This window comes from Mesoplodon bidens, assembly GCF_964165515.1.
Source record: "Mesoplodon bidens genome assembly, chromosome: 13".
NCBI classification, from domain to species: domain Eukaryota; kingdom Metazoa; phylum Chordata; class Mammalia; order Artiodactyla; family Ziphiidae; genus Mesoplodon; species Mesoplodon bidens.
The window spans coordinates 18,690,682-18,716,158 of record NC_138169.1 but is presented as its reverse complement, the minus strand read 5'-3'; the positions used below and the strand labels follow the sequence as shown (position 1 = coordinate 18,716,158).

Below are 25,477 nucleotides of genomic sequence, written 5' to 3'. Positions count from 1 at the left end.
GTTCTGGCCCAAGTTCCCTAGAGTGTATATAGTATCCTAGGTTCCTGGCCTGAGTAGCTCCAGAACCCATGATCTTAACCAGAAGCAGATGCTTCTCTGAGGCCAGGAGTACCCCCTAGGGAAGCAATTACAATGCCGATTCCTGGCCATTCTCCAGACCTAAAGCTTTTGCATCTCTGTGAGCAGGTCCCAGGAATCTGAATTTTAATAAGATGTTGATGATGGCCACAGATGTTTAGAAGCCACTACTTGGATCCCCTCTTGCGTGGAATTGAGAATATGAGGTATAAGGGGTTGGAGTGATGACTTTTAAGGTCCTTTCCATTCCTGAATGTCTAGAAGTCTATAATTAATGGAATATATAGTTCTCTGTGGATTTTATTTTTTTGTATTTTCCTGCCACCCCCCATTGACCTGAATAGCATTGAGCTTGTTCCCTGGATAATGGACCAATAGCTTATATTCTAGACAAAAGGCAATGAACACAAATAAATAGTTAAAATTTGTTAAGCCCTCACCACGTGCTGGGAGCTCCACTAAGTATTTTACGAGCCTTATGCCCTGTGAGGTTGACGCTATTACTATCCCCACTTTACAGATGATGAAACTGAGGCCCGGAGAAGAAAAGGAACTTGCCCAAGGTTACCTTCCAAGTCAGCAGGAAAGTCAGAATTCAAATCCAGGTCTACTTGAGCAGAGAGGCCACACACTTAATCATTCTGTGATGTGGCCTCAGTGGGGGGGATGGGTAACTTCTAATTGGGGGCACTGAAAGCCTGGGGGACAACTTTCCAGGCAGTTTTTCTTTGCAACTTATTTACTCACTCCTTCATTCAACAAGCAGTGGTTCTCAAGGGGCAGCCATTCAGTCTCCCAGGAGACACCGGCAATGTCTGGAGACAGTTTTGATTGTCACAACTTGGAGGGGCAGTTGGTGGTTGTGACATCCTGTGGGTAGAGGCCAGGGATGCTGCTAAACATCCTATAATGTCTAGGACAGCCCCTCATGATAAAGTGTCATCTGGTCTAAAATGTGAATAGCGTTGAGGTTAAAAACCCCATGTTTAAGAAAGAGATGCTCTTAATAATGACACCAGAATAATCACCATAAGCCAGATGGTACCAGGCACATCCATCTAGAGAGCTTAGGATCACAGTCTTTTAAAGCCAAAAATGGGGACTTCCCTGGTGGTCCAGTGGGTAAGACTCCATGCTCCCAATGCAGGGGGCCTGGGTTTGATCCCTGGTCGGGGAACTAGATCCTGCATGCATGCCACAACTAAGAAATCAGCATGCCTCAACAAAGATCCCGTGTGCTGCAACTAAGACCAGGCGCAGCCAAAATAAAATAAAATAAATATTTTTTTAAAAAGCCAAAAATGCCCTTGAAGGTGGCCCAGGCACCCTCTTATGTCTCAGGGAAGTTCAATGAATTGCCCAAGATCACATAATGATTCACATTCAGATCTATTATTCTTTTAGACAGCCCAGAGAAGAGCTTGGCTGGGCTGTAAAGCCACTGTCAGGGTCAGTAGGCCCTTGAACAACCCTCTCTAAGGCCTAAGACCACCTAAGCAATGGCCTCTTTGCAAGGAGATTTTCTTTCTTTGGCCTCCAGACTGTTCCTCTTAAGTCACTGAAACACATATTCCCTAGAGGTGAAGCTGGCTGGCATGTGTTTGAAACGGTGGGGTGTGAGCAGCTTTGAGCCTGCGAGTTGTTTTTTATTTTTTTTTTAATTGAAGTATAGATGATTTACAATGTTGTGTTAGTTTCTGGTGTACAGCAAAGTGATTCAGTTATACATATATATACATATTCTTTTTCATATTTTTTCCATTACGGTTTATTACAGGACATTGAATATAGTTCCCTGTGCTATACAGTAGGACATTGTTTATCTATTTCATATACAGTAGTGTGTATCTGCTAATCCCAAACTCCTAATTTATGCCTCCCCCACTCCCTTTCCCCTTTGGTAACCGTAAGCTTGTTTTCTATGTCTCTGAGTCTGTTTTTGTTTTGCAAATAAGTTCATTTCTATCATATTTTAGATTCCACGTATAAGTGATATTATATGGTATTTGTCTTTCTCCTTCTGACTTACTTTGCTTAGTATGATAATCTCTAGGTCCATCCACGTTGCTGCAAATGGCATTATTTCATTCCTTTTTAATGCCTGAGTGATATTCCAATTTGTATATATACACCACATCTTCTTTATCCATTTGTCTATTGATGGACACTTAAGTTGTTTCCATGTCTTGGCTATTGTAAATAGTGCTGCTATGAACATTGGGGTGCATGTATCTTTTCGAATTATGGTTTTCTCTGTGTATATGCCCAGGAGTGGGATTGCAGGATCATATGGTAACCCTATTTTTAGTTTTTTAAGGAACCTCCATATTGTTCTCCATAGTGGTTGCACCAATGTATAGTCCTACCAACAATGTAGGAGGGTCCCCTTTTCTCCACACCCTCTCCAGCATTTGTTATTTGTAGACTTTTTGATGATGGCCATTCTGACCGTGTGAAGCGATACCTCACTGTAGTTTTTTTGTTTTGTTTTGTTTTGTTTTAAGAAACTTAGTATTATCTTTATCTTTATTTATTTATTTATTTTGCTGCTCAGCATGTGGGATCTTAGTTCCCTGACCACGGATCGAACCCACGCCCCCTGTATTGGAAGCTCGGAGTCTTAACCACTGGACTGCCAGGGAAGTCCCCTCATTGTAGTTTTGATTTGCATTTCTCTACTAATTAGCGATGCTGAGCATCTTTTCATGTGCCTATTGGCCATCTGTATGTCTTCTTTGGAGGAATGTCTGTTTAGGTCTTCTGCCCATATTTGGATTGGGTTGTTTGGTTTTTTGTTACTGAGTTGTATGGAGCTTGAGTTTTTAAAAGCCTGTGGTGGGTTAACCTTGAGGATTCCTAGGCTATTACAATAACTCCCTACTTTTTGCCTGAGGTGGGTGACAATAAAATTCCCATCTCTCCTCCTTGGCCAGGAATCCTTTCCTTTTGCCCCGATGAGCCTCAGGGGGATGGGAGCCAACATGAAGTCCCACGTGTGCCTTAGCCGCCTACTCTGGTCCTGTCTCTGTGCAGCAGTCTCCTCATTTAGAGGAAACAAAACCTGCTTCCAGTTCCTTCCCTAGAGCCAAGAATGAGTCCTTATGGGCACAAAGAACTTGCCTGGGACAATTTCAAGAATGTAGTCATATAATCAGTAAGTCAAACTGCATTCTCTCAACCTCCCTGATTTAATGGAAGGGGATAGGGAAGCAGAATGGCAAACAGGATGAAACAAGGTTATGTGTGATCTTTCCATGGGGACTCAGTGCTTTAGCTGCTAAAACTTAATAATGGTGGCCCCCACTGTCAAGGAGAATGATTAAGCTGATGGACAGATTTTTCTGATTTTTTTCATTCATACAGTTTTTTTTTTTTTTTTTTTTTTTTTTTTTTTTTTTTTGCGGTAGGCGGGCCTCTCACTGTTGTGGCCTCTCCCCTTGCAGAGCACAGGCTCCGGATGCGCAGGCCCAGCAGCCATGGCTCACGGGCCCAGCCGCTCTGCGGCATGTGGGATCTTCCCAGACCGGGGCACGAACCCGTGTCCCCTGCATCGGCAGGCGGACTCTCAACCACTGCGCCACCAGGGAAGCCCCAATTCATACAGTTTTTATTTAATCCTTTGGCCTGGTCTATACTGAAATCCAGTATCAGATGGAATCTAGGCAATGCCCCACCTTCTTGGGATACATTAGACCCCTGCCGTGTGTGAAGCTTTCATACTAGTAAGTAAAGACAGACACTAAACAATAAGTAAGCAAATTACATGGTATGTTAGTAGGTGATACGTGCTATAAAAAAAGAAAAAGGCAGTCTGTATATCTTCTTTAGAGAAATGTCTATTTAGGTCTCCTGCCCATTTTTGGATTGGGTTGTTTGTTTTTTTGCTATTGAGCTGCATGAGTTGCTTATAAATTTTGGAGATTAATCCGATGAATGGATAAAGAAGATGTGGCACATATATACAATGGACTATTACTCAGCCATAAAAAGAAACGAAATTGAGCTATTTGTAATGAGGTGAATAGACCTAGAGTCTGTCATACAGAGTGAAGTAAGTCAGAAAGAGAAAGACAAATACCGTATGCTAACACATATATATGGAATTTAAGAAAAAAAAATGTCATGAAGAACCTAGGGATAAAACAGGAATAAAGACACAGACCTACTTGAGAATGGATTTGAGGATATGGGGAGGGGGAGGGTAAGCTGTGACAAAGCGAGAGAGAGGCATGGACATATATACACTACCAAACGTAGCGTAGATAGCTAGTGGGAAGCAGTCGCATAGCACAGGGAGATCAGCTCGGTGCTTTGTGACAGCGTGGAGGGGTGGGATAGGGAGGATGGGAGGGAGGGAGACGCAAGAGGGAAGAGATATGGGAACAGATGTATATGTATAACTGATTCACTTTGTTATAAAGCAGAAACTAATAAAAAAATAAAAATAATAAAAAAATAAAAGAAAATAAAAAAAGAAAAAGGGCTTCCCTGGTGGCGCAGTGGTTGAGAGTCCGCCTGCCAATGCAGGGGACACGGGTTCGTGCCCTGGTCTGGGAAGATCCCACATGCCGCGGAGCGGCTGAGCCCGTGAGCCATGGCCGCTGGGCCTGCGCGTCCGGAGCCTGTGCTCCACAACGGGAGAGGCCACAATAGTGAGAGGCCCGCGTACCGCAAAACAAAAAAAAGAAAAAGCTGAACACGGTCTGGAAGATGGAGGAAACGGGCTGCAATTTTTTTCAATTATGGTAAAATACACATAAGATAAAATTTATCATTTTAACCATTTTTTAAAAGAGTACAGTTCAGTGGTATTAACTATATTCACAATGTTGTACAACAATTACCACTGTCCATCCACTGAACTCTTTTCATCTTGTAAAACTGAAACTCTGTACCCACTACACAGATCCCCCTACTCCACTTCCCCAGCCTCTGGCAACTGCCATTCTACTTTATGTCTCTATGAATTTGATTACTTTAGGAACCTCATATAGTGGAATCATACACCAGTTGTCCTTTGGTGTCTGGCTTATTTCACTTAGCATAATGTCCTCAAGGTTTATCCATGTTGTAGCACGTGTCAGCATTTCCCTCCTTGTTAAGACTAAACAATATTCCACTGTATGGATAGACCACATTTGTTTATCCACTCATCCATGAAGGGCCACTTGGGTTGCTTCCACCTTTTGGCTATTGCAAATAATGCTGCTATGACACTGGCTGTACAGATATCTCCTCAGTACTCTTTCAATTCTTTTGTGGGCATATACCCAGAAGTGGAATTGCTGGGTCATATGGTAATTCTATTTTTAATTTTTTGAGGAACCACCGTACTGTTTTCCATGGAGGCTGCACCATTTGTGACTCTCGCCAACAGTCAGTGTGTAAGAATTCCAATTTCTCCACATCCTCACCAACGCTTGTTATTTTTATTTATTTTTGGTAGTTGCCATCCTAATGGCTGTGAGAGAGGGCTGCAAATTTTAAGGAGGTGGTCAGGGTAGGCTTTGGTGAGATGGTGGCATTTGAGACTTGACAAAGGTGAAGCAGATACTTTGCAGAAGAGCTTTCTAGGCAGAGAGAACAGTGGGTCCTGGGGCAGAAGCCTACCTGGTGTGTTTGAGGCAAAACAAGGAGACAGAATGGCTGCATGACGGGGTGGGAGAGTAGAAGAGACAAGGTCAGATGGGAGCCCTGGAGGGTTTTGAACAGAGGAGGGCTGTGACCTGACTTTTAAAGAATCCCTCTGGTGCTGTGTTGAGAATGGGCTGTAGGGAGACAAGGGCAGGAGCAGGAAGACCAGAAAGATGACCACTGGGATCAACCCAGGTGAGAGATGATGGGGACTTGAACCAAGGACTGGCAGTAGAGGTGGAGAGAAGTGGTAGGAGTTTAGATGTAGCTCAAAGGCAGGACCAATAGAATCTCCCGATGGATTGAAGTGAAATATGAGGGACAGAGGGGTCAAAATTGACTCCAAAGGGATGGACAGAGTTACCGTCAACTGGTATGGGTGAGGCTGAAAGAGGAGCAGAGTGCAGGAAAGATCAGGCGTGCAAGTTTGGACATGTGCTTCCAAGAGCTAGCATTAGGACACTTCTTAGTATTCTGAAAAGGAGACCATGGCTTCTAGGTACTCTGCTACCTGAACAAGCTGGAGGATAAGGGAAACAAGTCCAGAGTCAGGAAGACAAATAACACCAGCACCGCTGGTTGAGCCCTTACATAGAGCCAGCCACTGGACTGGGAGCTTCCCAGTGGTGACCTCCCTCATTCTCACAACAGCCCTGCCATGCAGGCCACGCAGATACCGCCATTATCCCAACTTTACTGATGAGCACCCAACCTTGGGGAGATGAAGTCATTAGTCCAAGGCCACCCAGATGGTAAGTGGCAGAGGCAGGGTTTGAACCCAGATCTGCCTGACTCAAGAGTCCACACTTTTACCCCTGCTGCTGCTGAAGCCCAGGAGATGTCAGAAGATTCATGGAGGTGATGGACTTAAGCTCAGTCTTGAAAGACGGGGGGTTGGTAAGAAAGGAGAGAGAGTGGATTGAGCAAACACAGGATGAAGTTCCAATTTCTTGTCCTTACTACAGGGCCCTGTGTGGCCAGGTCCCTGCCATCCTCTGCATCCTTCCCTCACGCCACTTGCTCATGAAGCTCCGGTGGCCTGATTTTGAGCTTTTCCCCCACACAATTCCCTCTATTTGAAATGCTCCAACCTATCTCTTTTTCTGGCTGACTCCTACATATGTCTGGGGGTTCAGCTCCAATGTCACCTCCTCAAGGAAGCCTTCTCTGATCCTCCCCTCCGCCGTCTAGAACGACTCTTGTTGCATCATGCACTTGTCCTTTGTAGCCCTTAAAACAATTCTCATAATTATTGTGCAATTGTGTGTTCAACATCCGCTTCTCCCATCGAACCAGTGCTGTCCAATAGAACCTTCTGCAGTTCCGGAAATGTTTTGGACCCATGCTGTCACAATGCAACTACAGCAGCCACTAGCCACATGTAGCTACTGAGCACCTGAAACGTGGCTAAGGCAACTAAGGAACGGATGTTTCAAACATCACCTATTTTACTTATAAGTCAAATTTTATATTGTGTATTATACATGAAAATTATTTCACATACTAATTACATAATTTAAATTTAAATAGCCACATGTGGCTAGTGGCTGCTGTATTGGACACTGAAGCTCTAGACTGTGAGCTCCTTGAGGGCAAAGACCATGTATCTTATTTGGTTGTAGAATCCCTTGACCTAGGATGGTACCCAGGAAAATCACTGAATGAATGAATGAATGAATGAATGAAAGAAAGAACGAATGAATCAATCAATGTAGTCTGCATAACTTGCTTTCAAGAAATCATCCTAGAAAGGAGAGACCCAGGAAAATCTGACTTGCATAAGATCTCACAGTAAGGCAGAACTAGATATAAAATCTCAGCTTTCTGAATCTCCTATACATGGTGCTGTGCCTGAGTGGACAGCAGGTGAAGGGCAGAGGCTGTTTGTGGTCTCAAATGACCCATCCTAGAGCTGTATGCAGGTGCCTCTACCTGCAGGAAAGGACTATTTCTTAGACACCCTCATCCCTCTTCCCCCTCCCCTGACCCTGTAAACTACTTAGCAGCTTATAATCTATTAACACTTGGCCTCCTGTGGGACTGAGCCTGTTCCAAGGTCCACTCTGGCCCACCCTCTACAAGGCACTCTGATTTTTTTAAAAATCCATATTGCTCTCAGGCAGTCTGTTGCCAGCAATCTGTGAATAATATATATAGGGTGTGGTTTAAAAAACACCTATGTTGTGGTGTGTAACCCACTCAGATTCACATGGCTGTTCCTTTTCTTTTATTCTTTTTTATAAATGGAGGTTAACGTATTTCAGGGCTAATTTTGACATCATTCAAGTGTACTTTGGGGCTTGCAGATTACATTTTGGGGGAGTCCAGCATAAGGAGTCTACAGACTTTGTCTTTACAAATTCTTTTTCAGATGTCAGAATAATAATAGTTCATGTGTGTGACTTCTTTGTATCTGCCAGGCATTAGCACAGATTATCTCATTTGATCTTCCCCATAACCCTCTGAATCAAGTACTATTATGATTCCCATTTTATGGCTAAGGAAACTGAGTCTCAGAAAGGTTAAGTCACTTGCTCGAAGTCACACAGCCAGGAAGTGGCACAGTCAGGATTTGAAGCCAAGTCTGTCTTCTCAAGAGTCAGTGCTCTTAACCAGCACACAATCTGGCCTCTCTAATAGATATTACATGTATTTATGTGTATAAAAATCAGAAAACTAATCAAGAAACTTAACACTGGGGTTTGGGAAGAGAGAGACTTACTTTTGGTTTTGTGCTTCTTTTTGAACCGTATTTTCCCTATCTATATATTATATTAGTACATTATATTATATATCAGTATAAAAACTAAATTAATTTAAAGCTTAAGTAAAAGCCTCTTATTGATTTTACTTTTTTAAATTAAGGAAGGAATTGTCATTCTAGTGTCATGTCTATGTATTAGATTAAATACACATGAATCTTTGAATAATTTGCAAAGTTCACACGGTCTGACAGCATTTGAGAATTTATCCCAGTAAAACTGCAGTTCCAATATGTATTCTTACTCTGAGTACCAAATTTCATATTTTAGTTTCTGAATTATTTTTTATTTAGAGATAATAGGTTCGTTTTTAAACATGATATTTAGTTTCAACGAACATGGTGTTTTCCTTGAGATATCTGCGCTCAGATATGTACATTTTTATGTATTCATAGATGGGCTTTGGATATTATAACTGAGCGCCCTTTAGCATTTGTGAAATAATGCTGTGTTACATAAGATATGCTGTTTGAGGATCAATTAATAAAAGCTTAAAAGTAAAAATTTAATTAATTAAAAATATTAATGAAAATTAATTTTATACTGATTGAGAAGCAGACACTACAATACCCTGCAGTACTTATAGCTTCAGAGAGCTGTATCAGTCACGCTAAAAGTCACTTGGGAGAATTCCTCAGTGGCTTAGAGAGAAAAAAACATTTAAGTCAAGAAAATACACACATACTAACAACAATGTATCCTTTCCAACAATTCCAAGTGGTGTCTCGTTTTACCATCCAAATGGCTAGTACTTCTAAAAATTAAAACAAAACCCTCATTAATGTTCTTTTTAATGCCCCATCTCATACTCTTGGAATTTGCTTAACAAATCACCATCAGCTTGTGGTAGGAGAAATTTGTAAGCCCCTTTACAAGCTCCCTCCACTTGCCACTGCTTGATTGTATTCCCCCAAGATTTTCAGAGCAAACTTGGCATCCCTGAAAAATTCCAATCCTCTAAGCAGTGTATTCCTGAGTTCCCAAGGATAGCCGTTGACAGTGAGTCTCACTCTAGCTAGCTGTTACAAAAGCCGTTCATTCAGAAGAAGGCAAGAGGTTTCAGCAACGATGCACAGCCCTCTCATTCACACACTTCATAAACAACAAGACTTTGCTGAAGCCTCCTCTCTAGGAAGGAATCCCAGCTTTTTAGAAACCAGTTTGCAACATCAGTATCATTCCCTTCTAAAAGACCTTGCAGGAAAATTAGGAATTTCACAGCATAGGAGAAGGACTGGAAAGGACCGATGTCATTGCATAGACTCATCAATTCAGTCCGCATTTCAAAACAGCAGCTAATGCTTTCTTAAAACACAGACCTCAAAATCCCTTTAGGATGGAGAGCCATTATAAGGGGAAACATAACATGGGTAGGTCCCCATAAGATTCCGACGGATCTGAAAAATCGAACTGAGTCAGAGATACAGATGCTGAGCTGATGGGGTAGGAAAATGGCTTGTCTCCTCCAGGCCTAATTCTCTCCTCTGAAACAGTTCCCTTTAAATTCAGGAAGCCACGCTGAGACGCCCCTCTGCAGGTTTTCCTTCTTTAAAGGAAAACCTGTCTGCGTCTCACTCGCCCCCAGGATACTCACGGCAGCTGCCTTAGCTGGAATAAGTCCTCCTCCATGTCCGCGCTGCGCCAGGACGAGCCCTTTTCATGGCCCTTACATGGTGGTGGTGGATGACGAGGGCTCGGGGGCTTCAGCACTAGGGCTCTGGACCGCGCCGCTTCCTCCCTCGGTGGCAGCTGTTCCGGGGAGGGAGCCGCCAGGGACCAGCCCAAGAGACAAAGCCGCCGCCGCCAGGAGACCGCGGCGACAGTAGGCGGAGAGGAGGAGGTGGAGGGCAGAGCTAGCTGCGCGGGGAGAGGGGGCGGGGAGAGCCCTTCTGGTTAGCAGAATTTACAGGCTGTCTGTGGCTGGTGGTGTTTTACTGGGATGCCTGTGGGGCACACCAGCCTGTGAAATGGCTGTCTAGGTACCAATGAGCACTCTTTGCTTGACGACGCCTCTCTAAATGTTTATTTGTAGGGATTCATTAAGGTTGTTACTGGTATAATATTCTTGCAACCCAGGCTGCTATAACAAATGCAGAGAATGAAAAAATTTTATACGTACTCATGCATTGAAGCATTGTTTACTGAGCACCTACTGTGTGCCAGGCACTGTAAGAGTCACCGGGCATATGACAGAGAACAAGTTAGAAATGACATTGTCATCACAGAGCTGAGGTCTTTTATTTTATTTTACATATTTATTTATTTTGGCTGCGCCGGGTCTTAGTTGCAGCATACAGACTTCTTAGTTGTGGCATGCGGACTCTTAGTTACGGCATGCATGCGGGATCTACTTCCCGGACCAGGGATGGAATCCAGGCCCCCAGCATTGGAAGCACGGAGTCTTACCCACTGGACCGCCAGGGAAGTCCCACAGAGCTGAGGTCTTGTGAAATGAATCAAGAAAAAAAAATGTACGTTGAGTAGGAGAAAGCTACTCATTCGTTCATTCAACAAGCATAGTGAGTGATTTCTACAGTTCTGGGGAATCAAAGATTAATAAAACCAAATCCCTGCCTTCAAAATCCTCTTCATCTTGTTTAATGGCTCTCCCATCCCCCTTCCACTAGAATGTCTGCCCCCACCTTTAGCATTTAAGCTCCACAAAGGAGCTTGATGTACCCCAAAGGCCTGGAACAATAAAATTTATTTATGGACACTGAAATTGGAATTTTATATTCCTAGCTACACTCAACCCCAGGGCTTTGCATTTTGAGCACTCAATAAATGATTGGTAAACTGAAAACAAACGTCTTTCATTCAAGTGAGGAGATTCAGTATCTATTTTAAGCCATAGAGAGTAGGGATAATAATTTATATCAGGGTTGGCAAGTTGGAGGTCTATTGGTAATGGATCCAACTCACCCTGGTTTGCTCAGGACTTGAGTTATAGCACTGAAAGTTCCATGTCCTGGAAAGTGCTGGGCCCCAAGCAAACCTTGACAGTTGGTTACTCAACTCCATACAAACCGTAAGCCGGATTCAACAGAGATGCCTAAAAGGTTTTGAATACTTTTAAGTGCAAGATTTCAAACTATACAACTCTTAGCTCAAACTATAAGACTCATAGGAATAAGTCTTTATGACTTGGAATTAGGCAGTGGTTTCATAGACATGACATCAAAAAGCATAAGGGACAAAAGAAAAAACAAAAAACAGATATATTGGACCATATCCAAGTTAAATGCTTTTATGCTGCAAATGATACCATTGAGAAAGTGAAAAGACAACCCACCAAATGAGAGAAATATTTGAAAATCATATAACTAATAAGAGATTTACATTCAAAATATGTAAAGAACTCTTACAACTCAGTAAAAGACAAATAACCCAATTTAAGCTTGGGCAAAGGATATGAATAGACATTTCTTCAAAGAAGATACATAAATAGCCCATATGCCCTTGAAAAGAAAAAGTGTAACAACACCGCAATCAAGATATAGAATGTTTCCATCACCCCAAAAGTTTATCTCTGGCTCCAGACAGCCACTAAGCTGCTTTTAGTACTATAGATTAATTTGCATTTTCTAGAATTTATATAAACAGAAGCATAAAGTACGTATTCTTTGGTGTCTCAACTTATTTCACTCAGCATGGCTTTGAGATTCATAAGTGTTACTGTGTTGTGTTAGTAGTGCATCCTTATCACCGAGTAATATTCTATTGTATGGACATGCCACATTTTATTTACCTATTCATCAATTAATGACCATTTTGGATTTTCCACATTTGGAGTTATTATGAATGAAGTAGCTGTGAACATTCATGTACAAGTCTTTGTGGAGATTTTCATTTTCATTTCTCTTGGATAAATAAATATGGAAGAGTGAAATGGCTGGGTCATTGAGGTAAGATTATGTTTATCTTTATAGGAAACTGCCAGCTTTCCAAAGTGTATGTATTATTTTACATTCCCATCAGTTATGTATGAGAATTCCAGTTGCTCCAAATCCTCACTAACACACAGTATTGATAGTTTCTTTAACTGTCACCATTCTAATAGGTGTATAGTGGTATGGCATTGTGGTGTTAATTTTTGTTTCTCTCATGACAAATTATGTTGACCATATTTTCATGTGCCTATCGGCCATTTATATCTCTTTTTTGTTCAGTGTCTGTCCAAATTTCTTGACAGTTTGAGGGGAATTGTGTGTCCTCTTACTAAATTGTAAGAGTTCTTTACACGTTATGGATACAGGTCTTTGTTAGATATATGTATTATAGATTTTTCTGAAATTTGTGGCATACTTTTTCATTTTCTTAACAGTATCTTTCAAAGAGGAAAAATTTAAATTTTGATAAGATTGAGGTTATCAGATTGTTTTTCTTTTATGATTTGTGCTTTTTGTGACATAAGAAATCTTTGTTTACCCCAAGGTTGCAAAGATTTTTCTCCTATGAAAAAACTCCTCAGAGAGTTTTATCGTTTTCGCTTTTACACTTAGGTCTATGATCCATTTCCAGTAAATCTGTGTGTTTCATAGCATTCGTTCACAATAGTATGCCCTCTATATTTTTAGGTGTCCTTCCCTTTCTCTAGATCTCTATGGGTTATTTGGCCACGGAGGAATAGTGTATCTCGCAAAAAGGTTTGAGCAGGAAGACAGGAGACAGGGCTTGCATTCAAGCATTGTGACCTTAGACCGGTCTCTCCACCTGTATGTGGCTCAGTGCTCTCATCTGTAAAGTGGCAGTAATCATACATTACCCTGCCTGCTGTCCAAGAGTGTGGTGAGAATGGAAGGAGATGCTACAGACGCCAGCGCTTAGAACTGGTCCACTTCCAGAGAACATGTGGGGTGCTACAACTCTCATCATTTCCAAATGATCTCTATTCCTCTGTCTCAGTGTTCTACCAAGTATAGAGTGTTTACTTCTGAGTGTAATGGAGAGGACTTTAGGTGATACATGGGATAAACATTTAGCCTACTTAAATGATCAAATACAGATACTTATTTTTATGTATATTAGAAAAATATGTTTTTTTCCAAATGTGAAAAGTCTAAAACCAAAAGAAATTTTAAAATATTTATGTGATATAGATTAAAAAACTAAACTAAACTAATTAAACAAATTGGGAGATTAGGATGGACATATATACACTACCATGTGTAAAATAGATAGCTAGTGGGAAACTGCTATAAAGCACAGGAAGCTCAGCTCGGTGCTCTGTGATGACCTAGATGGGTGGGATGGGGGCAATGTGAGGGAGGTCCAAGAGGGAGGGGATATATGTAGACATATAGCTGATTTACTTCATTGTACAGCAGAAACTAACACAACATTGTAAAGCAATTATACACCAATAAAAAAATAAAATGAAAAAAAATAAAGTGACTTCTGCAGACAAAAAGAAAATTAAATTAAATAGTAAAGGTGACATCTGGATATGGCCAAAAAAATTTAGGATGCTATCCAAATAGCTGAAGCTTGTCAAAATGCAGATTTATGGGCATCACACTGATACATTCTGATCCATTTGGCTGGGATGGAGCCAGGAACCTACACTTTTAACCAGGAAGTCAGGGGATTTTTGAGCTAAGTGGTGTAAGGCCCACATTTTGAGGAACATTGCTCCTAGTGTCTTCGTTATCTATAGCTGCATAACAAATTACCCCCAAACTTAGCATCTTTGAAAAATATTAACAATCATTATCTTGCACAGTTTCTGTAGGTCGGGAATCCAAAAGCAGGTTACCTGGGTGGTTGTAGCTCGGGGTCTCTCATGAGGGTGCAGTCAGATATCAGCCAGGGCTGCAGTCTCATATGAAGACTCGAATGAGACAGGAAGGTCCACTTTCAAGATGGCGGACTCACATGGCTGGTAAGTTGGTGATGACTGTTGGCAGGAGGCCTCAGTTCTTTGACAAGTAGACCTCTCCATGAGAAGATCCTCTCCTGAGCATCTTCACAGCTAACATGGTCAGTGGCTTCTCCCAAAGTAAGTGGACCAAGAGAAAGCAAAGTTGATGTGAGAATGTCTTTTATGACCTGGCCTTGAAATTTACATACTGTCCTTATCACAATAATCTTTTGGTTATACATGTCAGCCTTATTTGATGTGGGATACGAATCCAGGATATAAGGGGGTCTTTGGGGCATATCTTGGAGGCTGGCTACTACACTCAGCTTCCCTTCTGTATTGTTCCCCATGTTTGAAACTCTCAGAAAAGACAGTAGAGAAAAAACACAAGAGTCTCTGCCAGGAAATGGGGTGACTAGTTTAATTGATGGCAGAAGTTAATTCTGTTATCAATTAACTCTTCTGGGCCTCAGTTTCCTCACTGAGTCAGATAAGCTGGCCTCTCATAGCCTCTTCAGTTAAGGTCCTTCCTGATTAGAAAAAGAAATAATTGTGACTTTTTTTTTTTTTTTTTGCGGTACGTGGGCCTCTCACTGTTGTGGCCTCTCCTGTTGTGGAGCACAGGCTCCGGACGCACAGGCTCAGAGGCCATGGCTCACGGGCCCAGCCGCTCCGCAACATGTGGGATCCTCCCAGACCGGGGCATGAACCCGTGTCGCCTGCAGCGGCAGGCGGACTCCCAACCACTGCGCCACCAGGGAAGCCCCTAATTGTGACTTTTAAGATGTTATGATCAGATGTTCTGGGAAGCAATGGGCTAAAGTTTTACAGGGCTTCTGTCTGAACAGGAGGAAGTGACTTTTAAGCTATGCCATTCTTACTGGAAAATAAAAAAGGAATCCAGTCACTGTTTGACAACATAAAAAGTAACATCAAATTGGAGGAGACATGCAAAAAAACATATCCAAGTTCTTGGAAACTTGCATGGGCTTGCTGATTTAAGAAAATGAATATATGTGAAATATGAACTGATCAACCATATAAATTAGGTAATAATTCCCACAATTACTTATTGCAAATCAATTATTTTTATAAAGGATTTATATTGAAGAGCTCCCAAGAAGGCTTAAATGTGGGTTTATTGTGAGGATCTGAGAGGTAAAGAAAGCTTAAAAGCTGATTTTAGGATCTCTGGAGATTGGAGATCAATCAGAAAAGGAGGGTTTGAGTTACAAAAGGCTGCAACAATTCAGAACTACTGCATAAAGAAAGATAGACTTATATAGTCATCTCTTAAAAATGTTTCTAATTATGAAAGAAATAAATGATCATGGTAGAAACTCAGATAACATAGAAAAGCATTCAGAAGAAAATAAAACTTACTACTAATCTACCACAAAGAGATAACCAGAGTTACCATTTTGGGGATATAGTTTTCCAGCCATTTTTTGATGCAGGGACACATACATAGACGTCTTCTGACAAATTTGGAATCATATTTATCCTATTAGGTGGCCTGCTCTTTCACTTTTCATGAGCTTCTAATGAGTATTTTTTACCAGAAGGAATATCAATTTTGATGCTGTCTTTCCCCTGTGTTTTGATGATGCTTTTCAAGTTTAAAATTTTAAATTATTTTTTGAATAATAATGCATACACATGGCACACAATTCTCAAAGGACAAAAGGTGGCCTCAGTCACACAGCTCCCTTACCAGAGGCCAGCAGTGTCCCCAGTTTCTTAATTAACTCTATAGTTATAAACACTTAATCTTATTCTCACACACATAATAGCATTCTCTTCCATTGCCCTGCAACTTACTGTTTTCCCTTAAAAACACATCTTAGAATCTCCCTTATTAGTACACAAGAGCTGGTGCATTATTTTCATAGCACATAGTACTCCACTATACGGGATTACTATAATTTTTCTAGGTATTTAGATGCTTCTAGTCTTTTATTATTAGCAACAATGCTGCAATAAACATCTTTATTCTTATGTGTGTGTGATAAATATGTAGGTCACAGAGTATGCAGATTTGTCATTTTTGTAAATAGTCCAAATTGCCCAGGGTGAAGATGGCACCCATTTACTCTCCCACAGGGATGCCCAAGAGTGTCTGTTTCCCCATAAACTTACCATCACTGTGTATTGTATTTTTCATGCTTTGTCAATCTGATGGGTGGAAAAAAATGTTTTCTGATTGGAGTTTTAATTTGCATTTCTTTCATTACCAAGTAACGTGGAGCATCTTTTCAAAGGTGTAAATACCAGTTATGCTTCCTTCCTAACTACCCCAGCTGGAGTCAAGGCCATGTGCCCAAGTGGGTAGTTGAAACCAACACAATGTGGAGTGCTGATCACAGTGTGGGGTAGTAATGGTCCCATCTTGATGGACTCAAGTCTGAGGCAGAAGTGTCCAGCCTAAGACACAGACCTTAGATCCACACAGATCTGCCTGACATCCTCTGGTCACAAACCAGTTGTGTGACCTTGGCCAAGTCATTTTACTTCTCTGGGCTTTCCTCTTCTGTGGAGATTTTTTTTAATACATTATGCTTTATGCGCATGTAACACAACTTTCTAGCAAGTCATCTTTATTTAAAATTGATTATTTGTTTTTATTTTTGGTGGTGTTGGGTCTTCGTTGCTGTGCATGGGCTTTCTCTAGTTGTGGCGAGCGGGGGCTACTCTTTGTTGTGGCGAGCAGGGGCTACTCTTTGTTGCAGTGCACAGGCCTCTCATTGCGGTGGCTTCTCTTGTTGCGGAGCACAGGGTATAGGCACGCAGGCTTCAGTAGTTGTGGCACACGGGCTTAGTTGTTCCGCAGCATGTGGGATCTTCCCGGACCAGGGCTCGAACCCGTGTTCCCTGCATTGGCAGGCAGATTCTCAACCACTGCACCACCAGGGAAGGCCCTGAAGTGGAGATTTTAATAGAACCTACTTGGTGGGGTTGTTAGGAGGATGAAATAGGACAGTGCACGTAGGTACTTAGCACAGGGATCTAGCCGCTAGCAAGTGTTTGGCAAGCGGTTTCAATTATTATGTTTACAGCAAGGAAAGTGTGAAACCCAGTGTATGAGTCAGGATTCTCCATATTTCTCAATTTTAATTTTTAGTAGTATAAGTATAGTTCGGTATAATCCACTTAAACAAAACTCTCTATAAGCGTATAAAGGGGTCCTGAGACCAGAAACTCTGAGAACCACTGAGCTAGAACTTTGATTTTTTACTAAAGCAGTTGCAACTATTTGCTCTGGAGTTGGGGGAAGTGATTAAAAGGGAGGGCAAATCCTCTCTGGCTCCAGTGCTGTCCAGTGTGGTAGCTGCTGGCCACTTATGGCTATAGAGTACATGCAAAAAAGCTGGTTCAAATTGAGAGGTACTTAGTACAAAAGAAGAACGTAAATTATCTCATTAATAATTTTTCCATATAAATGACAATATTTTGGACACACTGGGTTAAGTAAAAGATATTGATAAAATTAATTTTATCTGTTGTTTTTCACTTTAATGTGGCTACTAGAAAATTTAAAATGTTTACTTCCATATATTTCTATTGGACACTGCTATTCTGGAGACACACAGACTTGCCTGCCAATCTTGTTTCCACCACTTACAAGCTGTGCCAAAGACATTTTATCTAAATTTCTTGTATTTACTGGGATGTAAAAACTGTGAAGATTGAATATGAATAATGCATGTGACGTACTTACGATGCATTTAAGTAAACAATAAGTTTGGTGGCTGTTATTATTAAAGGTCTCGGTTTCTCTATAGGTGTCGTCAGAGATGGGCCACATGCTCATTAAAGGCCCTTCCTCTGCGATCCATTTCCACTCCGACGACAATTATAACTAACGGTGGCCAAGTCGTGATCCCGTTTTCAGGCGGGGGTCGCCCTCTTTACACCGAAAAATAAAAATGACCCAGGGTCCCTTCTGCAAATGGGATATGTGTAACTATGAACAGGGCACGAGCAAAACTTGAAAACCAAGCGGCCCCGGGCCGCACGGCCTCCCTAGTAACCGACGCCGACGCCCTTGACTAAGGGGGAAAAGGAAAAACAAGGGGGTGGTCCGTCGACTCCAGTCCTCCGGCGAGAATCACTTCCGTTTCTTCCGGGAGCCCGTCCTTCGGTCTACCCTCCCCGGAGGAGCTGGGACTTTGGCCGCGGGTTCCGCCGTTTCGGGAGCCCCCGGAGCCCTGGGTCCGGCCGCGGAGATCGCGGCGGGGGTGGCGGCAGGCCTCCCGCGCAGCCGCGATGCTGAGCTCCCGGGCTAAGGCGGCGATGACCGCGGCCGACAGGACCATCCAGCGCTTCCTGCGGACCGGGGCGGCCGTCAGGTGAGCTTTGGGGTGCGGGACGGCCGGGGAGGCCGGGACCAGGGGGACCAGGGTACCCAGGCTGGCCTGTGGCTGCCCTTTCACGCCCTAGTAAGGGTCCCCAGGGGCCGGAGTGAGCATTCCGGAGGTTTCTGCGTCCCGAAGTGTTGGAGGCCCAGGCCTTGGGGCGGGAAGGGCGACGGGCCTCCAGGGCCTCCAGGCAACGGCGATTCTGTCGGCACTCCCCAATTGTGCTGGCGCTCCCAGTTTTATCAGTGCCCCCTCCACCCCCCTCCTCCGCCTGCCAGTGCCTCCTCTAATCCTGTCATTGTCCCCAGAATTTCCAGGGAGCCTCAGCCTTGTCAATGGCCCCCTCGGAGCTCTCAGCGCCTCGCAGGCCTTACCGGACCCCTTCATCCTTTCAAGATACCCCCAATCCTTCTGGGCTCCCTAGTCATGTCAGTTCCTGGCCTGCTAGGGTTCCCCAACCTGTCAAGCTCCCCAGTCCTGCCATGGTTCTCACAACCCTGTAAAGTGTCCCGGGCTTGCTAGCGCCCCCCCCCCGCACTTTGTCAGTACCTGTCTTCCTGTCACACCCCGCCACACACTTTTGCCAGGGATCCCTTAGTCTGTGTGGGTCCCTAATCTAATTAGTGGCTCCTTATCTTGCAAGGGCACCTAAACCAATCAGGACCCCTTAACCTGTTAAGGCTCCCAGTCCTGTTAAGATCCCACATTCCTGCTAGGACCCCCAATAGTATGGGTTCTCAACCCTGTCAGGGTCCCTATGTCCCTTCTCTTATCCACCCTCCCTCGGGCTCCAGGCTTCAGAGCTGAGCAGTCCCTCCGCGCAAGCCCCCTTCCTGACCCTAAATGACTGAGACCCATTGCTCAGGTCAGCTTCCTCCCTCTGGAACTGGAGCAGTCTAAAGCGCTTATCATCCCAGGGTTGGAAGTCCTCAGCGGCGATCCTGTCCAGTGCCCCCGTTCTATAGTTGGGACACGGGCCTTGCAGTGGCCATGCCTGTGGTCCTACAGCTCAGCTGACAGCAGAGCTGCGGGGAGAAGCCAGGTCTTTTCATTCCCAGGCCCCACTACTCCCCTCGTGTTGTGGGGTTTCCAGAGTTACACTTGGCCCTGGGTTTTTTATCCATGCCCTACTTAGGACCTAGGCAGGCCCTCTCTCCCATCCTTTTGACACTCTGTCCTTCAATTTCCCCATGAGCTTCCCGGTTTGAAGCACAGACTTGGCAGCCCAACAGACATGAGTCCAGATCCACGTGGCCTCACGTGAATATACCTATTGTGTAAAAATCAGCACAATGTTGCATTAAGAAACTTCACGAATAACTTTCATGAATGAAGCTGAGATTATAATACTTGATAATTGCAGCAGCTAACATTTGTTAGGCTCTTACTATGCACCCCATGCATTAGCACTTATTCAGTCTTTACATTAATTCTGTAAGGTAGGTCTCACAATTGTCCCCATTGTACAGATGAGGAAGCTGAGGCTTAGAAGGTGCAGTGACGCCACAGGGAATAGCAGAACAAGAACTGAACCAGGTTATGGAATTCCACTTTCTTAACCAAGTTCTGTGCGCATTCTACCGACACTGTCTTGGGAGAACAAAGATTTATTTGAAGTTCAGTCATCAGTTGTGTATCACATCAGCCATGACATTGGAAAAATGTTGGTTGTTGTAGACAGAGTTACTAGTATTACCAGTGGCTCTTCCCTGAGTTAATGTTGACTGAGTTGAGGTCAAAACAATATTCACGTGATCCATATATTGGGATAAGAATATTTAAGCATACACACAAACATATGTGTAGCTAACACATATATACAGGTATATATTGCACAGATATATGTAGGTACATATATTGGTTGCCTTATTTAGTGGAAATACATAACTGTGTATGAAGACAGTGTTTTAAGTTACTGGTGAAATTTCTTTATTTGTAGTAAAAGAATAACTTCCGTATTCGAGTCACGCCTCAAATGAAGAAATCTGTAATTTAATAAATATTTAGAAGATCTTTTATACTATTGTATGCCTCTCCCCCACCCCATTTAATAACCTAAAAGATAAATCCATTTCTATATTTCTCCAGGTCCCAATCATTCAATAAGTATCATCGAGAACCTACTATGTGATCTAAATACTTGGAAACACTTGGGATATGTTAGTGTGTAAAACAAAGATCCCTGCCCGTGGGGACTTTGCCTTTCATTTGCGGGAGACCGAAAATAAACGTGGTGAATAAGTGAAAGTTAGGTTGAAAGGTGGTGAGCTCTGTGGTAAAAAGAAAAAGTAGAACTGGGTAAAAGGGCCACGAGCACAGGTTCTAGTAGTTTGTTAGAAGTAAAGGAATGGGGGGGGGGCAGTGAGCCCAGCAGTGGGACCTGAGGGAACAGCATCTGAGGCAGAGGGAGCAGCAGTGCAGAGGGAGCAGCAGTGCAGAGGCCCTGGGGTGGGAGCTTGGCTGTGGCCAGGGTGGCGGCCAAGATGGCAGCAGAATGAGAGGCAGAGCAGGAGGAAAGCCCTGGCCGGTGGGGCCCTGGGGAGGCTGTGCTCTGACTTAGGTTTTAGATCCTAATGTCTAAATGTGCTGATTTTCAAGACATAATCCTATACTGTATATTACTTTAATCTGAAAGCTAGGTATTTGGCAGGCCAGTGGGTTATTTTGATGAAATGTTATTTCTGTGTACCTGTACCTGTATATACACATATTGCATTTGTGATGAGGAAAGACAGTAAACTTATTTTCTTTTTTAGATATAAACTCATGAAGAACTGGGGCGTTATAGGTGGAATTGCCGCTGCGCTAGCAGCAGGAATATATGTTATATGGGGTCCCATTACAGAAAGAAAGAAGCGTAGAAAAGGTAAGAATGAAGCCTTTGGATCGTGGTCTAGAGACTGGACCCAAACTCTTATTGTTTAAAAACAGTACAAAAAGGGGGGCTTCCCTGGTGGCGCAGTGGTTGAGAGTCTGCCTGCTAATGCAGGGGACACGGGTTCGAGCCCTGGTCTGGGAGGATCCCGCATGCCACGGAGCAACTAGGCCCGTGAGCCACAGCTACTGAGCCTGCGCGTCTGGAGCCTGTGCTCCGCAACAAGAGAGGCCGCGACAGTGAAAGGCCCGCGCACCGCGATGAAGAGTGGCCCCCGCTTGCCACAACTAGAGAAAGCCCTCGCACAGAAACGAAGACCCAACACAGCAAAAATAAATAAATAAATTACTAAAAAAAATAAAAAGCCCTTTTAAAAAAAAAAAAAAAAAAACAGTACAAAAAGGGGAGGACATTTTTGATTCTCTTGTATCTTCAATTTTGTCAATAGTACTTTCTTTTAAACAGAAGTTAATTTTAATGACTCATTATTTTATACCCCATAATAAAAAGATTTATATTTCACCCCCACTACGGTCATGAGTGTGAGACATGCTTCGTAATGAAAAATTTCAAATGGCTTAATTGTCTGTGTTCTCATTGCTATGGCCATTGTGTTTTTCAGTTGTACAGCTGCCTAGTTGTGTGACGCCTTTGTGCTTTCACTGAATATAGCTGCTAGTCACTAGTAAATGTTTCAAGTTCGTTTCTTCACTAACACAAAAATCTATTTCCTTATTTTTAAAAATGCTCCCCTTTGGCAATGTTGCTCTACTTATATTGATTAAAATTCAGCCAAAATAAATAAATACGTAAAAGGGACAGGTGTAGCAAAATGTTGATCACTGTTAAATCTGGGGATGGTTTTAAGTGGGGTTCATTAGATATCTACTCTTCTTTTGTGCATGTTTGAGAACTCTCATAATAAAAAGGTTTTTTTGTTTGTTTTTGTTTTTTAATTTCAGCAGAAGAGGGAAGTATGTCAGGTTTTGTTGATCTCTTTGCAGAAGGACTGATCAGAATGGCAGGAGTGGTGTCTTTCCCACTGATTATAAGAACAAAATCATTGTCCTGGGGAACAAGAACAGAACAATTGTTTTCTTCTGTTGTGAGAAACATTGCTTTCTTAACAAAGAAGAGAGAGAGTGTGAGGGAGAGAAAGAGAGAGAGAGGTTACTAAGTGTTTCTGAACATTGAATGGAAGCCAGGCTGTGCCAGACACTCTGGTGCATTTCAGTAGTCACACGCGGCCTGGACTTGTCCTTCTGTGGCTTACGGTCTCCTGAAGGAGCAGTGGTAGGACTGGGCCTCGGCTAGGACAGGATGCCTGGCCCCCTGCTCTCTGTGGATGAGGACTTTCTGAGGTAGGGGTTTTCAATCTAAGGCCATGGTGCAGGAATTCTGGGTCCCAAATGGGAGAAGACAAAGGAGATGGTCCAATGCAATGCACTGTTCTCTTGTTCCCCCCCACTTTTTTAGGGCTTGTGCCTGGCCTTGTCAACCTGGGGAACACCTGCTTCATGAACTCCCTGCTGCAAGGCCTGTCTGCCTGCCCCACCTTCATCAAGTGGCTGGAAGAGTTCACCACCCAGTACACCAGGGGTCAGGAGGAGTCCCCCCAACACCAGCGCTTGTCCTTGACACTGTTGCATCTCTTGAAAGGTACCTACCTGGAAATGTAAAGGGCGTGCTGTGCATTTTCAAAGCAGCAGCCCAGATGGCAGGCAAAAGGTTAATAACCTTTATGTAGAAAAAGATCATACCTATCATTATGATAAAAGCACTAAGGGCCCAATAGATAGAGACAGGTATTTTTTTTTAACAAAGCTGTAATTATTTATTTTAAAACTTGTCAGTTTAGTAACAGCTTTTTAGGGAAGGAGAAAAATCCACTTCCATTTAAGCATTTTGACTGTAAGAAGTAGTACTCTGGTTTCACAAACATCAAAGTTTAAAAACAAGAAGTGTCTTAGCCTAGGAAATAAGGTAATTCACAAAAGAAGTAATACAGATTGTATTGAGATAGATACAGAATGCATCTAACAAACAAAATAAGCAATTTGACCATCATCAAAGAAATATAAATAACATAATAGTGAGGTACCATTTTTTGGCCTGTCAGCAAAGATTGGAAAATCCACAGCTGTTGGGTGACACGTTCATAAATGCTGGTGGTGGTGTAACTTGGGGCAGCCTTTCTGGAAAACAGTGGAACTGGCACAGTAATAGCTTGCAAAATGTTCAGTACCATTTGACCAAGTAATTGGTGGACCATGATTTACACTAGCCTGCAGTGGAGTTCTCAGGGCAAACAAGTGTGGGAATGGCCCAATACTGGCCCCGAGCTTGGAGAGTCACAGTGTACATGGGCTAGGTAAAGGTTTTTGGAAGCCACCAATCTAACTTCATTTTGAAACCACTTTTTTTGACTGTAGAGCTGGGTTTCCTCCTGTAGCATCTGGACAGCCCCACACGCAGATACCAAAATCTGCAGATGCTCAAGTCCCTTATATGAAATGGTGTAGTGTTTGTGTATAACCTGTGTACATCTTCCCATAAGCTTTAAATCATCTCTATGCTACTTATAATACCTGATACAATGTAAATGCTATGTCAGTAGTTGCCGGTGCCTGGCAAATTCAAGTTTTGCTTTGGGGAACTTTTTGGAATTTGTTTTCCTTAGTATTTTCTTTTTGGGGGGCTGCACTGTGCAGCGGGATCTTAGTTCCCTGACTAGGGATTGAACCTGGGCCCCTGGCAGTGGAAGCGTGGAATCTTAACCACTGGACCGCCAGGGAATTCCCTTCCTGAGTATTTTCAATCCTTGGTTGAATCTGAGGATGCTGAACCAGTGGGTATGGACGGCCGACTATATGTGCAAAGATCTCCAGCACCTAGTGGTGTTGGGGGGAAAAAGGAAAGAATATGGTTATCCAGCAGTAGAATGATTAAGCAATCAATGGAATGTTGCATAGCCATTAAGAATCATCTTTATGAAATGTTTCTGTTTTGTTTTTAATTTGGGAGAGGGCATAGACTATCCTATTAAGTTTGAAAGAGTGGGGTACGAAATATGGTATAATTTTACTTCAGCCAAAGCAAAAATTTCCACAGATAAAGGCTGGACAGAAAAAGCCAAAATGTTAGCCATGGCTATTTTGGCATGGTGCAGGTGACAGTTTAAAAACATGAAAAAGAAAAAACTTTCAATAGTAAGTGTGTATTACTCACATAGTCAGAAAAAAAATTGATTTTAAAAACACTCAGCTAAATATTGCTTCACTGAGGTATGATCTCAGCTTGACACAGAAACCTTTATGAAAAGTAACTTCTGCTCTTCTGTATAAGAGGCAACTTGAAAAAAAAAAGAGGCAACTTGAAAATAATTTCTTTTACTGCCCTGTTAAAAAAAAGCATACCATCCCAAAGACTGTGTGAAGAACTGACATGTCCACATAGGTGTCATAATGTAGGGTTAGGTGTTGTCCTCCCATTATATCTTTCCTTCTCTGCTTCTGCTTCTCAGTGTCTTTTATTTTGGTTTTTAGAAATAGTTTTTCATTATATAAGTAATTCATGAGTAAATTCTTCTTTTTTTTTTTTTGCGGTATGCGGGCCTCACTGTTGTGGCCTCTCCCGTTGCGGAGCACAGGCTCCGGATGTGCAGGCTCAGCAGCCATGGCTCACGGGCCCAGCCGCTCCGCGGCATATGGGATCCTCCCGGACCGGGGCACGAACCCGTATCCCCTGCATCGGCAGGCGGACTCTCAACCACTGCGCCACCAGGGAGGCCCAGTAAATTCTTCTTGTTAAAAAATTAAAGCATTACAGATAAGGCTAAAATTCTCTTTATCACTACCCCAGTCCCGCTCCCTTCCTTCCTTCCCAAAAGTAAAAATAAGTATAACCTTCC

At 42.8% G+C, this 25,477-nt stretch overlaps 2 protein-coding genes across 8 annotated transcripts in view; one reads left to right on the top strand and one right to left on the bottom strand.

Annotated features, from left to right (window-relative positions):
- Positions 1 to 10,281, bottom strand: part of SVOP (SV2 related protein) — an 85,009-nt gene extending 74,728 nt beyond the window's left edge. For all 6 annotated transcript variants that reach the window (XR_014017284.1, XR_014017285.1, XM_081251992.1 and 3 more), the window contains exon 1: positions 10,069 to 10,281. Coding sequence is in view for 4 of the 6 variants with exons in the window: in XM_081251992.1 (XP_081108118.1) it covers positions 10,069 to 10,103 (35 nt within the window). In the remaining 2 variants the exon portion in view is untranslated. The remainder of the gene's footprint in view (positions 1 to 10,068) is intronic.
- An 8,215-nt stretch (positions 10,282 to 18,496) lies between these two features.
- Positions 18,497 to 25,477, top strand: part of USP30 (ubiquitin specific peptidase 30) — a 28,616-nt gene continuing 21,635 nt past the window's right edge. For both annotated transcript variants that reach the window (XM_081252934.1, XM_081252933.1), the window contains exons 1-3: positions 18,497 to 18,683; positions 21,449 to 21,558; positions 23,044 to 23,226. In XM_081252934.1, the coding sequence (XP_081109060.1) occupies positions 18,601 to 18,683; positions 21,449 to 21,558; positions 23,044 to 23,226 (376 nt within the window). In that variant the 5' untranslated portion in view covers positions 18,497 to 18,600. The remainder of the gene's footprint in view (positions 18,684 to 21,448; positions 21,559 to 23,043; positions 23,227 to 25,477) is intronic.